This window comes from Diadema antillarum, unplaced genomic scaffold (assembly GCF_040938485.1).
Source record: "Diadema antillarum isolate AM-2024a unplaced genomic scaffold, OU_Dant_1.0 scf00000146, whole genome shotgun sequence".
In the NCBI taxonomy this organism is placed as follows: Eukaryota; Metazoa; Echinodermata; class Echinoidea; order Diadematoida; family Diadematidae; genus Diadema; species Diadema antillarum.
In genome coordinates, this window is record NW_027271035.1 from 473309 (window position 1) to 490549 (window position 17241).

At 37.2% G+C, this 17241-nt stretch overlaps 1 protein-coding gene across 1 annotated transcript in view; it reads right to left on the reverse strand.

Moving 5' to 3' along the window:
- LOC139721659 (probable protein phosphatase 2C T23F11.1) overlaps positions 1–17241 on the reverse strand; it is a 45642-nt gene that overhangs the window by 19906 nt on the left and 8495 nt on the right. Inside the window, exon 2 of the mRNA XM_071632987.1 lies at positions 4617–4725. Within this exon, the coding sequence (XP_071489088.1) occupies positions 4617–4719 (103 nt within the window). The 5' untranslated portion in view covers positions 4720–4725. The remainder of the gene's footprint in view (positions 1–4616; positions 4726–17241) is intronic.

Sequence of the window (17241 nt, forward strand, 5' to 3'; positions counted from 1 at the left end):
AAATTTTCATGCTAACGACCGTGATTTGAAGTTGTAACTATGTCAACCAAGATCCCGTAACTTGTAAGTACCACATCCATCAAAACGTGTCTACTTTCAAGTTAAGAATTTCACACTCTGCAGGTAAATGACATGTAAGACACATGGTAACGGAATTACGCTGGAATAGCCCTACACAAGTACGATTCTATAAATCCAGTCAACAATACTCAAATTTTCTTGTATTTCTTTTGTTGATATCATGCAAGACAGCTTTCTCTGTTTTCTTCTTCATAAATATGCCAATAATTGATAATATGTGTGAATTGCTTACAAGTATTGTACATATATATTATGTGCACATGCACAAGAAAATAATAAAAAACTGTCCGGATTGACACTGAATTTAAATCTAAATCATAAAGTGCCAATTTACAGTGCAAGAGCACAGTGTGCAGCCCCATCATTGAACACAATGTTTAATATTAATGAACACAAAGGATGCTTGAAACTTTTAATTTGTTAAGTGAAAAGATGCAGTTGTGGTTCAATGACAAATATAACAAATTATAATTCAACCATAAATTGAAAAGAAAATTTTCTTTTTAACGATTATGATACAGCACTAGTGCTCAATCATTATAATTTATATGTTGTGGCTTATATTAATCACTAAAAACTTGTGACATTCTACTGATAGCTGAAGTTGCCCCCTAGTATATAATGTAGTGCATAATTTGATAATTCCCTTACAGTGTAAGTCCTACTTAAGCCCACCAAAATAAAATGAACTAAACTAAAATGAAATAGAATACAGCAAAATAACTTTAACAAACCACAACTTTTTGAACCATTAGAGTGAGTCTACCAAATTCTGTTAATTCATAGAAAGGTAAGAGGGCCTCTTTTATATATCTGCAACTCACTGAGTTAGAGTCAGATTAATCAACCTGTGAACTATAATGTTACTTCTGACCACACAAAATTTCTAATAGACGTCTTCAGAAATATGACAGTGATTTGATCATTGACTGTAATCATGACTTGGCCTATACATTTCCTACAAGTTTCCTGTCTCTGTCTTTCTTCTTTGACTCTGTCTATTTTCATCCTGAGTGTTGCCATATAGTATTTACTCACAAGAAGTGTGCATCTTCTCTTTTGCAGTAAGTTGTATTTTGACTGCCTGAAAGCAAATGATAAAATACACTGTAATGGCACTTGTATGAAAGGAAACTGGCTTGTACAGCAAATGGTAACATGAAGAGTAAAGGTAAAGCAGAAGCCCATTGACTTTAATATTTAAAATCTTCTTAGGACGGGAAAGTATAGGTCTAAATGTTATATTTTAGAGCTGTATCACAATTCCTAACTGGGTAAATGTTCATCACAAATGGTGTTTTTGTCTTTATTCCTTTTAAAAAGAAAGGATTAAAGAACAAATTTCAAAGGATAGCAGATGCTCTGTGTCAAATGGGCATGAAAATCAAAATACATGTCTCTGTGGAGGAAAGATCTAAGAAACAGATGAAAGAAGGTCATAGTCATACACTTACCATTAAAGATAAAGGACTTGAGGATGAAAACAGGACATGTTCAATAAAAAGTCAGCCTATTGACTTGGTGAAGATAAAGCCTTTAGCATACACCCAGACAGATCAAAGGTGTCACATTCAGTGGGCATCCCGTGTCACATGACTTCTATCACATTGTGTATGATCCTTCTCTTAAATTCTTGATCTTTCCTCACAAAAATTATCATGTTCATTTCTCTCTGTCAGTAGCAGTGCTCTCTCAGAAATTTTATGTCCTTCCTCTTCTTTCTAACCTTTGTTCAATTTATGCTGCATCACACTCATTCAATAGTCCCTCATCACTATACAGTTGTACTTAGATTTTGTATGAAACCATGAGACTTTTTAGCAAGAAAATATACATTGATATCTCAGAATTCAGCATGATTTTTAACATTTGAGAATGAGTATCTGTAGCAAACTTTATAAAGTTATCAGTTAGCACAGTCTTCATGTAGTTTTTGTACATGAGAAAAGGTGAAAGAAGGGAGGAGCTTTTCAGCACAAGAAGTCTTGTCAACCGTATACCCTGATGTCAGGACTCACTGTCAGAGGCATCCAGCTATGCTGAGTCATGTCAGTTTACCATACCATACAAGATACATTGTATATTTCAACTTTCACTCCTTTACTGCCAATCACTAACACTGTTAAGCTCAATGATAGTGCCCTGAAGCTATTTCATGAACAGTTCACATACATATTGGCGCGAAAGTAGGTTATGTCATTCTCTTCCATATTAGATGTGTGTGTAATTCCGTTACCATGTAATTCCGTTACCACAATTACAGAAGAACTGAAGGAGATATTTCACAAAATGTTTTGTGAGTTTTCAGGGAGTCACATGTAGAGAAAAAATTTACAAGGGGAGAAAAAATCAGTGATTAGTTTGTTCAGGAGAAAACTTTTTTCAATTTTATGGTAACGGAATTACGTCAATTTGTCAGTAGATTTTGAAAATTTCTAAAAAAAATATCATAATGAGAGTGACTGAATGCTTCATTACATGTGATTGTTGAAGCATAGGAAGAAAGATGTGGAAGTATGGATAAAACAGAGAGATATTTAAGTTGTTTCATTTTAAATTTTCATTGAATATTGTAAAATTTTAGATAAATACAATAAATAGTCTTTCAACTTTTAAAGTGTGTACAACAAAAACGAGGAAAGTTATTGGAAAAGGGTTTTTTGTTTCTGTAAATGCAACAATCCGTCTCTACGGGAAACTTAAATTTCTGAGCATTTACTTAACTTTGAATTTTGCTGTTTTTGCCCTTCCCATACGGAATTGCCCATAAGCATTTTAAAGTAAAGCACACTGGCCGCATGTTCGTTTCGGCAATTTCATTAGCACCATTGTCTGTCCTACTCAAAGCTGTTTTGAAAGGCATGTACAGTAGCTACTTGTACATCACACATCAGTCTCAGACAACAATATACTTGTACACATCATAGGCATAATAAAACATACATGTACAGCGTACACTCCTGACAAACGACTCAATTAATCAAAGTGTTGGATGCAAGGATGAATACAAAGAGTGATCAATGGTCATGTAGAAGAATACTGCAGGGTTGGTTACTACAGCAACTAAGGCTAAAACCTCCATTTCTGATGGACAGTTTAACAGCACAGAACTTAGTGTCCTGGTGACCATCAAGAGATTGTAAGAATGGCTATGACCACACTCAGATTGCTCTTGGGTGATGTCGTAGTAGCAATGTACAGAAATAGGTTACCATGTGTGAGATGGTGCATATTGACTCTGAATACAGCATATCCACATATTGTAGATGTCGCCTCTAGCAAATTTAATGCTTACGAGTGTACAGTTGATATCAACACTGGATAGAAAAGTTTCCATTCCACTTTTAAAACATCTAGGACCATGTGAACAATATACATGAACAGTTTAGACGCAATGACAGAAATGTAGTGCTCTTTCTGAGCTACAGTTATTCACATTATAGAAAATGACATTAATTACTCATGAATGTTATATCAAATGACAAAGTTTTATGTGCATTGGTGGTTATACATGAGTCTGATTTGTAGCATGTTGGTCTTTGGTGTGTTTTATTTTTTGTTTTTTTCATTTTTTTGCTTTGTTTTGTTTTGTATTGTTTTGGTTGTTTCAGCTCTCTGACTCATGGGCTGCTGCTAAATTACAATTCGTCACTACAAGAGAGTTTAAATCAGAAATCGTGTTTCTGAAATGTATTTTCATATGTGTGTAGACAGAGTCACCAAGCGTTCAGTTAAACAGAAAGGAGTCTCCTCCCCGACCGCAAACTGATGATGAAATTCCATGAAACAGCTGTGTTACAATATCTGTTGTATGTACATTTTGCTCTAAATACGTCTACACAATTTGACAGAATCTCACATACAGTGTATAAAACATACAACATCTATGCATCATAGCGGAAGTGAATACAAGGTCAAGAGCTGTTCCACCTCCTCAATCATGCTTTCAGGGGCCTAACCATTCAGATTACAATTTAAACCTGTGTCCCATATCGAGCAAAAGTCAAATGAAACACACACCCCTGCATTGTGACTGCTAAACTTGATTTCAGAAACATGTTTGTGAGAAGAGCATTCAAGACTTGCACAAAATTTCTTGATTAGCATGAAACATGTCTGAAATCAATTTAGAAAAAGACAAATTCTTCATTCATAAGTGTGAAAGCCAAAAAAAAAAAGAGGAAAAGTTAGACAGTCCAACATATCACTGAAGTATAGGGGGCATGTGTATTCACGGAATGAACAGATATCAATTTGTACATTAGTAATGAACACCAAATAGGGGAGAAAGGATGGAATTTTGAGGAAAATATATTAAAATAGGTTCTCATTACAATACACCTTTAAAACTCAAAACTTGAATATTTGAAATTTTTCCATTTTTTAAACATCACTTAATACCATACTTAGTACCCTTATTACATACTGAATACAAACACGAAAACTTCTGAACTCTGCACATTTCTCATTGTTTGGTTTTTTTTTTTTTTTTTTTGGGGGGGGGGGGGGGGAGGGGGTAATTAGAAAAAGGATACTAATTCTCCATCCCTGCATGCATGAGGAACCGACTTTGACGAGGTGATTCTCACATGCCGATGTCTCTTTGGCGGTGACAGGTTCTGACAACGTCTGACCCATCTCTATCTGTGAGATGAACACATTGGATCAATGAATTAATTCACAATTTGCATTAGCTCAGAACACTACCTACTTTCATTGGCTACTATGTGATAATAAGATCTTTCTGAACTTACAGATAACCCCATTAATATTTACAAAACAGTATTGAGTGCAAGTCATAAGGAAAATTTCATGGTTCAGAGTCTCTTGAGTTTGCAAATTACTAGTTAACTGTTTAATATTCATGAGACTTGCCTCCTGGATATCAAACTATTTCAATCAGTTCAAACATGAACTGTAATCCACATGAACTGTAATCAGCAGTATAACTAATTGGACCCTGTGAACCACAAACCACACAAATATGATACCTGCAGAGCTCAATGTAGACTGACTGAAGTCAGGGCTGCCAACCTTGAGTGAGAGTTTGGCGTGAGACACTGCGAGGGAGCAGAGCGACCTCCTGGCTAGCGCCTGGCGGCCTGCTGTGCGGCCGTACATACGTGACGTACATACGTACACAGTCATTGTATGTAAAGCGATGTTAAGCACACGTCATAGCCATACATGTACTGTAATTTGCCAAAAGTACAAGCTACAAGTACGCTCACGCGGTATAGGTAGAAACCAATCGTAATCCAATAGCTCGTCTTTGCGCGCGAATTGATAATGATTATTATATTGGTTAAGCTTTACACCTGCGCGGGAAAATCTCAAAATTTGGGGCTTGGGCATATCGATATTCGGAATATCAGAGAATTTAGAGATGAAATTTATTTTTGTAGTCATGTACATTCCATTTTTGGGGTTTAGCGTGAGATATCGTTAAATCAGAGTGAGACAGTCAAAATTGGTTAAATTGCGTGAGTCTCACGCTCAATGCGTGAGAGTTGGCAGCCCTGCTGAAGTTACTGGCAGTAGCATACACTGTACAATTTTGTATACTGCTCACACAAAATTTCTGCATGTATTCACAGCTAACAGTACCTCATACAATGTACACGTGTACATGTACATGTATGTTGATGCATCAGGAAAATGTACATGGCTCTATAACACTGCAATACGTTGTGATCAAACTGGCTCAATAAAAGTAGTACAGTGTATCAAACATGCCTATGTCTGATCTGCAAATTTGTACACATTCACTGACCTGTACAATGTACATGTACAAACATACATCACTGTATGTCAAACCATTCAATCTTGAATCAACGAAAAAAAATACTGGATAGCTTGGACCTGCCAATGCCCTCATACAAACTTAAAGGGAATGTTAACAACAAAAGAGAGCTATGTTTGTAGGTGAGTAAACAGTCAGCATGAAAGCTATATGTACAGTGTTAATATGTCAGATGTTGCCCTGTTGGATGACTTTCATTGACATTTACATTGTACATGTACAACAAAACTGCTACATGTAGAACTTAAAATGTACAATACATAATTACATCTTGTAACTGATGAACTGCAGTAATGTTTGCTGAAAAGTTACATTGCTTTCATTCATTTCTGCCAAGCCAATGACAATACTGTATTAGTTTCTGGTGGGTGCATATTTCATCCTTTAATCCCAGGTCATACAATGTACACATGTATATCATCTAAAATAAACATTACATGAAAACAAAATGTGAACTTCAAAAAAAGAAAAAAGGCCAGAAGCTACAGTCACAGGTGTACATTACTTTGATGTTAATTGCAGTGACCCTGACCTACAGTACATATATGTAGAAATATTAAAGCCCACCTGAGGCTGAGATACCAATAATTTAGTGCTAAAGTTCTAAAACAGATAATTTGTGGGACTGTACAAAGCACTGCAAGATACAATACTATGCATGTGTGTAGTTACAGGGTAGTTACAGTGATCTACAACAATGTAGATCAATCTGAATGTCTTGCGTACATGTACATTGTATAGTCTATACAGAAATGATCTTTACACAAATACATGTTGTATGAATTTTGTTTTGATGTAACTGATTCATATCTGAAAGTGAAACCAGCTCCTGCATAACACATGAATTACAGTGCTGTGGCAATTGTTGATGTTGTAGCCCTGCACTGACAGAGTGAATGCACAGACAATACTGTACATGTACAAGTACATGTATATGTAGGCGTTTGGTCACCAAGCTACACAAGTACAAACTTGGTGAAATTGGAAGAGAAATTTTGAAAGTACACATGTAAAAACTACAGTTTAGCTGAAAACAAGTACCAGATGCAAAAACAAATAAATAAATAAATATTCAGAACAAAACACATACAATGCAGAGCTGCAAACTTTTGTGAAAGCCTTTCAGTACTTTGATGGTTGAAAATCAGTAATTTGCACCTTTTTTGAGTGAAAATCAGTAATCCTCAACAGTGTAATAGAATATATCAGACAATGATTTCTAAAATCAGTAATTTGCTTGTAACCTTCAGTATTCTTTTCAAATTTCAGTAGAAATTACTGAAAATCAGTAATAGTTGGCAGCTCTGACAATGTACAGTGTACATTGTACAGCAACATTATAATTCATAAACAAAAACCAAAGAATGCAATAAAACATGATATATTCGCGGCATGAATTTTTCGCGAATTGGAGCCGACGGCCTTTTTTGCGGCATGAAATTTGCGCGAACTGCCACTGGCATTCAATGCATATAGTGTAGACAAGAACTTTCACGTGCATTTTAATTTCGCGAATCTTGGCGCTCGCGAAATTAAAATGCACGCGAAAATTCCTCGTTTTACAGTACATGTAAGTACTGTAAAACGAGCAATGTTCGCGTGCATTTAATTTTGCGAATTTTGCGAGAGCCAAGATTCACGAAATTAAAATACATGTCAAAGTTCTTGTCTACATTTGTACACTATACACATTGAATGTTAGAGGCAACTCGCGAAAATTTCATGCCGCGAAAATATCATGTTTTGCAGTATCTGTCAAGCAATACAATGTAACATAGCTTGCAGTTTACCTAGTAATGCAGACTGCTAGCTGAACTGTTTTTATTGTGGTTCTAATACATAAGTACGTGTACAACACCATTTTATGTATGTACAGAAGTCATTTTTATGTACTGCATTAGAACACCAGTGCACTATAACCATTGTGTTGCATACAATGACCTACAAGTAGTCTTCAAGGCACTGAGCAGTACTGATATATCACTTACAGCTGTACATGCAGTCCAGCAAATCTACAGTACCTGGTTGTGTACAATCTAAGTATGCCACACTACACTACATGTACACTTGTACAGAATGATGGATGAAGGAACTATGCACGATATTATACAATTGACATCGGCAGTGACCTTTAATATCATTCTCACAGGAAATTCATGTGTTTCTGTTCAACAGTGATGGAGAGTTACACAAAATAATTCAAAGTGCTTCCCCCTCATCAAATCAATTGAAATACTGTTGGAAAGTCATTTCATAACTTTTTTAATTCTGAAATAGTGATTACTTTAGTGTTGTTTGTTATATTGTGATGTGAATCTCACTACAGTACAACATGTACTACGTAAAGCAAATAGAGAATTTGTAGATAACCATTATGATATGTGCTATATAAATCACAATTATTATTACATTATTATCATAACCATTATCATTATTATCATCATTGTTGTTATTATAATTATTATTATTACAGCTGTATTATCATTATTATTATTACTACACTACTAACTACTACTTGTATCATCATTATTTACATTTTAGGGGCATATTCTTAAAAAACAAAATGAAAAAAAGACACCCTACATGTACAAACATACAACTCACGTGATGGCTGCCTGTACATTGTATTTGCACAACAGGCCAGCTTACCAGTATGTATTCAAAACCTATTATGTGAATTTACTTTTCCTGTGGACAAACTTCAAAGTAACGAAGATATCAAATTACCAGGTACATAAAATGTTGATGAGTATGAGCAGGCCTCAGCCAAGCTTTCCTGGCTGACAGCAACAGTCATTAACACGATATGTCTACAATGTCAGCGCATCAGTAAATAGGTCTACTCATATCAAACACGAAAAGTGAAAATATGGTCCTAATACTTTCTTGAAGTACAAAACAAAAGAGAGAAAAAAAGTCCCTGTGAATTACAGTGTAGTAATCTTGCTGATTACCACTTCATTTCACAGTACAGGCTGATCTTTGCACTGAGCCAAAACAGATGTCCCTCCACAAATAGCAAACTTAACTCATAATGGTTTAATATATTGTACTTCATTATCCACAAGACAGGCACAAAGTTCAATACCCTTTGCTTTTTAAATAGACTATCGGAGATAGGTCATTGTTACGCTGTGTATACAATGTATAAATGATTAGGCATGAAAGCAAGACTTAAGGGATGGTATGCTGGTAGAAGCCACCTAGTGAACCCAGATATTGGATGAGCACACATTGTACACTGTGAATAATCCAAAATTTTTACAATTACTGTACCTTCCATTCATAGCCTTCTGGTGTGCAAAGCCTGCATCGCAACATTTTACAAGCACATTGTGCCAACTACTTGCAGGACATATTGTCACATCTACATCATAAACGAGCATGTAAATGATCAGTCTGTATCATGTAATGGCAATTTGATAAGAATATCACAGTATTGAACACTCTGAATGCATTACATGTACATAGCTGTGTGGATGGGTAAAGACCTAAACATTGTAAAATTGTACATGTACACTACTGTATGCTGTTATTTTCGCGAGGGTTTAATTTTCGCAAATTCCGCAAATCACAGTTGGATTGCGAATTTAACAACACGCGAAAATGCCTCAATGCACTCGGGTGATAGTGCATTTACATTTGTGTTGACGTCAATTCGCGAAAATAACATCTTGCGAAAATGTCTATGACCTCTTCATTCGCGAAAATAACAGCATATACAGTATACACTGTACCTGACAAACTCACCAATCTACTGACAGAAACCCCCTTTACGAAGACACTACTTGTACTAGACAAGCAGTCACACACACATGCCAAATAGAAACAACAAAAACAAAAACAAGAGCAACTCAACAACACTGTATCATTTCATATTGTGAGGAAATTACTGTTTGCATGTATGTGTGGACACAAGTGTATTAAGTGTGGATCTGTGTCTGTACGTACATTGTACATGCAAGTACCAGGTATGCATCATTATCCTAATGGCAGATGAGAACAAATGCATACAAATATACAAATGATGCACAGGATAGATCCTGTGCATCATTTGTTTTATAAAATGGGTCGAAAACTAACAGCATTATTCACGTACCTTTGTGGGTCAATACCAGTCAGCTACATGTAGCACTCGCTCAAAAGTCAAGATGTCCGAAGATGTTGGTCCCAAACATTTACGCACATCGCACTCGGAAATCCCGCACATAAGTACTGTACGTACGTATAAGAGTATACGTACGCCACGTGTTATGCACAAGAAAGGCCGCCGGCTGTTGTGGCAATCCGAACTAGAAGTTGTTTACAGGATTGACAGCGCGTATAGTAGCGCGTGACGCACTTGTAACAACTGATTGAGTGCGCGCTGCCAGTGTAAACATTGTGACGTATGTCAGGCCCCGGCCGTGCATTTACTAAGAAATTAATGCACGCACACGTGACTCATTTCAGCGCTTCCAATTGGCTACATTCTTGAACCCATTTTATAATACAGTATAATAGTGTCTGGATACCAAAAGGCATTTCATCATAGTCACATTCAATGTCATGATATTAAAGGGTAACTCTTCCCTGTGCTCCAGTTGACAATAAACAAAATACCAACAAGTAGTATTTTATCAAACAGAATGTAATGTCTCATCAAACTAAAAATAAAGTTTTGCAACTTGATATCCATAAAAATGGTAGATCTATAAAATCACATATATGTATACTATATATTTGCCAACTCGTGCGGCTATGATGTCATTGTCTTGACAATTCTCCGATTCAAAATATAGAAATAATATCAAAATAATGTTTGGGGATTATAATCTGGCAACTGAAACCCTCATCCTGAATTTGATTCACTTAATTCAATGACAGACTTTTTGACTCCGTGCAGAGGATATTCTTTGTCCAATTTGAATTACGAGTTACCCAAAGTATATTTCTAGTGAAGATTTGTGCACAGGCCAATTGGAGACTTGTTGACATCTCACAAATTTGAAGAATTAACCATGACCAATATCCTTTAAATAAAACTAAATTTGACCTAGAATTATGAGGGTACATCAAACTTTTAATAAAGGCCTCACATTATTTCTATTCAAGCAGACTTGCATTATGATATCAAAATGCTCTTAAGAAGAACTAAATTGTCAATTGAAAAACAACAACAACAAAAAGACATTCATAAAACTGCAGTTTGATTGTAGATATAGCATAAAAGCACTGCTGTGACTCATATACACCTCATACATGGACGCTAATGATGGACAGTCAGCAGGGCAAGAGTACACAAGCTTTGCATTTCCTCTGTGGTTCCTGTTGAGCAGTCATTTGGTTTTCGTGTTTCTTTTGTTAACTTTACAAACCACTATTCATATCAATACTACATGGACTACTACAGACCCAACAGACATCTCTTACCCTCAGGTTGCCGTAACATTTTGTACGTTTGTACTGGTCAGTGATTTGACTACTGGTACTTATAGCTTTGCGAGGCAAACACAGAAATGTTAGTTTCTATGTACTGGTACTTAAAAAAAAAAAAAACAAACAAACAAAAAGAAAAAAAAAACAGACAATATTGCCTGTTTCAGCAAAGGAGATGATAAGTTTAAGTACAAGACTCACGGGAGGTCATGACCCTCAGTTGGTGTACACCACACATGCTGATATTCTCTGATTGTGCTCGAAGATGCCTTGTCACTTATTCATGTCGCCATGGAAACATGTCTGTAGGGTCACCATAGTCTCTACTATAAAAAAGCAAAATCTCTCAAGATAATTTCTATTTTCTTGAGTTCTTCCTTGCTTTAAATGGATGGAACAGTTGTATGCATTCTAGAGCAGTCTAGCTGAGTATACACACAACTGTACATTGTGCACACATTGAGAACCTCACTGCAAGACAGCTTCTAGAACTGAGTGGGGACACTACAGTAACTGCACCCTAATCTGAGACAGCCCAGTGTATTGTATCAAGCACTATACTGGAGGTCAGTATTCTGTAATAAAAAACAACACAATCTTACCTATCAGAGCGATATGACACTAATACTCATCACGTTATACCCGTATCTAGCAATTCTACAAGTCATGACAAGGTATAAAAGTTTGTACATTGTATACAATATACCATGATTATGCTAGAAATGTAGTACTCACTGGTAAGTAAATTTGCTTTTATTCATTTCATGCAGCAAAAAAAAAAGGAAAAAAAAAGGAAAAAAAAAAGGAAAAAAAAAGAAGAAGCTACATGTAGGATGTCATCTTCAAAACACTGGAAATGCTGTCACTTTCATTTGCCATTTATCACCACTCAAATCATGCTTTATGGTGAGACTCCCACCTCAAGGTGCCAAGGATAATCAGCAAAAGTATCCAAGCATGCAACTTTACAATGTACATGTACAGGGTAAACCTAAAATGTAATACATGCCTCCTCATGTGTGCATATAAAATTGCATGCACAGTGTAGTATGTCAGTTTGGACAATTACATTTCGCATATCATTACAGGATCTTCAGCTACCAAGACCCCGTTTACAGTGCGGGACTGGGCCGAGCCGCGGCCGAGCCCAGCCTCAATTGCGAGGCCGAGCCCCCCCCCCCCCCCAATTTTGTCTGTTTACACTGCCGGGCTCGGCCGCGCTTTTGATTCCAACCTTTCAATATTTTGTCGTAGTGGCGCTCTGCTTGTTAACAAGCGCAATTTGGTATTGTCTGGTTTTCAGACCCTTTGCCAACTGAATTCCGTGGCGACAAAGTAGCCGTTCGGGCAAAGGCCTTTGCCGAAGGAAAAAATCCTTTGCAGGACAAAACCACCTTAAACTATATTAGTTTTCGACGTTGAGGGGGTTAATATCCCGAATAGTGAAAGATACAGGCAGAGGGTTTGGAAGCCAGACTAACATTGGCCGCGCATTTGGCCCAGTTTGCGTTTACACTGAGAAAAGGCCGGGCTCGGCCGCGGCCGAGACCACCTCCAGAGCGAGGTCAAATGCGAGGCCAATTTTGGCCTCGCATTTGGCCTTTTGCGCGTTTACACTGAAATGAAGGTGGGCTCGGCCGCGGCCGAGTCTCGCACTGTAAACAGGGTCTAAGACCACATACAACATTGTCTACACACAGAGCACGGCATTAGAAAAGATACTTCCCCTATTTGCCTGAGTGGAAATTTGGGCAAAGGACACATGCCTCAAGCAGGCAAGCGCTTTTTCATTTCACTTGCCAGAAGTGAGTTTTAGATGCCCGGGGCAAGTGAGCAAGTGAGTTGGAGCAGACTGCACAGATCTTGGTCGAGACAGAAATTACAGATCAATATGTATGTACACATGCAATTCACACCAAAGAACTGGAACAGTCAAATATTGTCACCACACTTTTTTCCCCTTCAGAGATAAAATCAAAGGAAATTCATTAATAAAACTATGAAATAGATATTCTGCGAATTAACGTTTACTGAATTTTGACACAATATTTTTCAAATTCTGTAACTGGTAGCTTTCAGATTTTGACCTTTGCCTATAACCTTTATCTGAATATTTGTATCAAGAATTATCCAATAAATGGACTGGAAGGAGATAGCTTGCTGCACCACATTTCAAATTTCAGTGAATTTCCACTATTGAATACATGATAGGCCAAGTAAAAAAAGAAAGCAGTTTCTCGTCCGGGTTTTTTGAGCAAGGCGATGAGGGAGGTCCTTACTATTTGATATCTTACTATTTTTTCGAGGATTGTAAAAATGTAAGTAATATGTGTTTCTCGTCCGGTAATTCTGAGAAAGGTAACGAAAGAGGGGTTTACTATTTTCTATATCCAATTTATGAAATGAAATATCACTCTGGTAGCCGTGTTATGAGAGACCAGGTCCCAAGTGTATGTCTTGCCTGCACTCTGTGCATTTTCAAACAAATAGATATATCATGTACCATACTTGAAACGAAACTTCATGCATGCAGAAATATATTTGCTTTTTCTTTCCACTACAGATGTCAAGGGAAAATGACCATCTTAATACTGGCATTTCTGATACCAGTGTACTTGCAATTCTGATGTATTGTGCTATTAATTGAAACAGGGGGGTGGTTTCATAAAGCTGCTCGTAAAGTTTCGAACAACTTACGAGCGACTGGTGATCAGTTCTTGTGCTGAATTATGGAAATTCTGATAAGTATAGCACATCAGAACTGATCACCAGTCGCTCGTAAGTTGTTCGTAACTTTACGAACAGCTTTATGAAACAGGGCCCTGGTATAAAACATGTCTTTCAACAAATGTACGACTGAAATTAATTCCATGATATTCAAAACACTGCTTTATTTATCATTTCGTCGGGTGCCCGTGCATTGGCCGCTAACGCAATACAAATTGTATTGCATTAGCGGCCAATGCACGGGCACCCGACGATTTGTGTTTGTGACTTTTTGAGTCCACACAGCTGGTATGTATCTGTAGTTCTTCACAGTACAATTGTAGAACATTCAACTGGAAACTGGCTTGTACAATTGCAGATGGATGTCAAAATGATACTGATATGGCATTATAGCATTAAACATTTAAAGATGTTTCTTCATGTTCTAAAAAGACACTTGATAATCACTCATCATTTGGATGATGAATGATTGTATACCAAAACTACATAAATGTAGTAAAACATATACCTGTGCAGGTAAGTCACATTCTCCCTTCATTTCTTCCATGGCCATCATTACAGTGCTACCAAGAAGCAGCAGTGGTATAAACAGCAAAATACAACGTGTAATGACAATTTCAGTTCACGCTCATCAAAACTGCTTATTACTTTTCAAAGTTTTGGCTATCAACATTCGTTTGTGGGTGTATTTTGTTTGTTTGTTTGTTTTGTGTGTTTTTCCCTCGTGAAAAGACGTAATGATTTCTTCGTATCGAACGTAAACTGCATGTTTACCGTAAATAACCCATTCAGCTCAGCTCAGCTACGGCGCATTCGATTCATCGAACTTGCAATAACCTCTTATAGGCAGGAGCACATGGCGCATTCCTTTAAACTTGAAAGTGAAGCCACGTGTTTGCACATCGGCGCTTCCACACACAGCGCGGCATTTTGCGATCATCGTTATAGCAGACTTTCCGATTCCAGTCAGGGGAAAAGGAATTGGAATACTTCGGAAAAGACTGATGTTTAAAATCCAATAAAATGAAAAAGCCCGAAAACAATGCGTGATTATGTTTTCATAGTAAACGATAATTGGAAACACGGAACAGAGTACCGGTATCGCATCCGCTCACAAAGAAGCTCTCTTGAGAAGATGAAAGCATTCCACGTCCCCTGCTAGATAGTGGAAGCTTCCATAATCATCCCAGCAAGTTTTTGGAGGTACATACTTGCACTTGTACACATTCATTGCGAGAAAGCAATCTATCAACGCTGAACATTGCGTAGTTTGGCATCTTTATCGTGCTGGTGACCAGCTCGATGCTTCGGCATGTGTCATAACGTTATGTTTAGGGCCTGTAGGCCTCATAAGTCGACGAGTTTAATCCAAAATAGCAAAAAGAAGGAGATTGAAAAAATACGAATTCTGGTGGAAAAATGCGAATTTTGGAGTTGCTGAGTACTAATTTGTGCTTCCAAAGGTTGGCAGCTCTGGGCCCCGTTTTATGAAGAGTTAGAATTGATTATGAAGTCGATTTCAACTGTAAGTCTATGGCAGACTGTGTAGTAAGGAAAATTAAAATTGATTTTATCTTTTGATAAAACGGGGCCCTGGTATTAAAGCCATTGGCTGTGCACACGTGCGCTTGAGATCGGTTCTCTCCATCACTGCACTCAACGATTTTTTTTTCCAGCTCCAGAACGCGCGCATGCTATACTGGCTGGCTGGTCTCCTCTAGACCTCTATGACTAGTATGTGGTTACATTGCGCAATCAATCTAGCAGCACATGAAGCAGGCAACAGCACAAGAAAAATGTACAGAAGGTGTTCAACGTCCTGTCTACACCACGACGTGCCGAGTGCGCTGTACATCACAGCCCAGGCCGCGCCCGCCCGCGCCCATCCAATTACAGTCCAACTGCTTCGTGGGTCATCCCTTCTTGCCGAGCTCGCAGTGTGAAATGCATGCGTTATTACATACGCACTACAGAAGCTACAGCTGTACTACAGCTATAAAGTAGAGGACGCGAGGCGTAATTAGAAATGAGACATCACGATTGGTAGGTGAATTGTCGATTTTTTTTTTCGGCGGCCGAAAAAATAGTAAAATATCAAAAAAGTTGATGCGGCAACTGAAAATCGATGCGGGCGGGGAGCGGGCTGGGACGAGAATTATGATTTTTTTTTGGTATTTTCAGCGCCATTTTGAAAATAGTAAATAGTAAAAAAATCGACGCGGCGGCCAAAATCGATGCGCGCGAGGACGAGAAACTGGTTTCTTTTTTTACTTGGCCATACATGTCAAAGGGTATTTATTTTGGCACCAATCATACCCTGTGACCACTGACCTTGGTTAAGTTTTTTTCTTTTGTACCTTGAGTTGATACATGTGTACAATGTATTATTTCTCTACACATTGTGGCACATACATGTATGTACACATATAAACATATATTTCATTATAAAGATTTGTATTCAAATCATGGAAATAACAGACAATGTACACTGCATAGGGCTATTTCCATACTGTCAAAAATCATGTGATATTAACGAGGATACAGTGCAGAAAATTGTACGTCAACTAGAAAGTTTTAGTACAATGTATGATAAAAAAAGATTAAAGTAAATAAACATAATTGTAAGTTCCATATTTCCTTACTTTCTTGATTGCCAATGTTGACTATCTTCCTGTTAGTGGCTGTCATTATATTTTGCGATGGTATTAAGGTGCCTCTGAGAATACAACTACAGTACTATAATTTCAAAGCCCTGTATTTACATTTCTATGCTCCACTGAAATGCTAACAGGCAGAATGTTCATACACAATCATTGAGCATGACACACCTTTGTACACACTTTAGTATTCCTTCTTGTACAAATTTTACCACTAGCATGACATACCAAATTATTGTTTATATTGATGCATTACCCCTATTTGATTGTTATTGGTACTATAATGTGTACTTGGCTATGTACTTGCTCAGAGCAACTGAATTTTTTGTTTATACAATACACTGAACATGGAATATTTCACAGTGTGAGAGAAGGTTCATGCTCTGCTGAATGCACCTAAAAATGTTACCATAACTTTCCAATGTTTTTTTTTTTTTTTAAGGTACAGTTGTACATGTCTCAAAATATGTACATTATATGAGGGGCGATTTCATGTTTGGTGGTATTAGTGTTACCTCAAGCTGTGTGAGTAGCACCAGCGACAATTCTGAACTG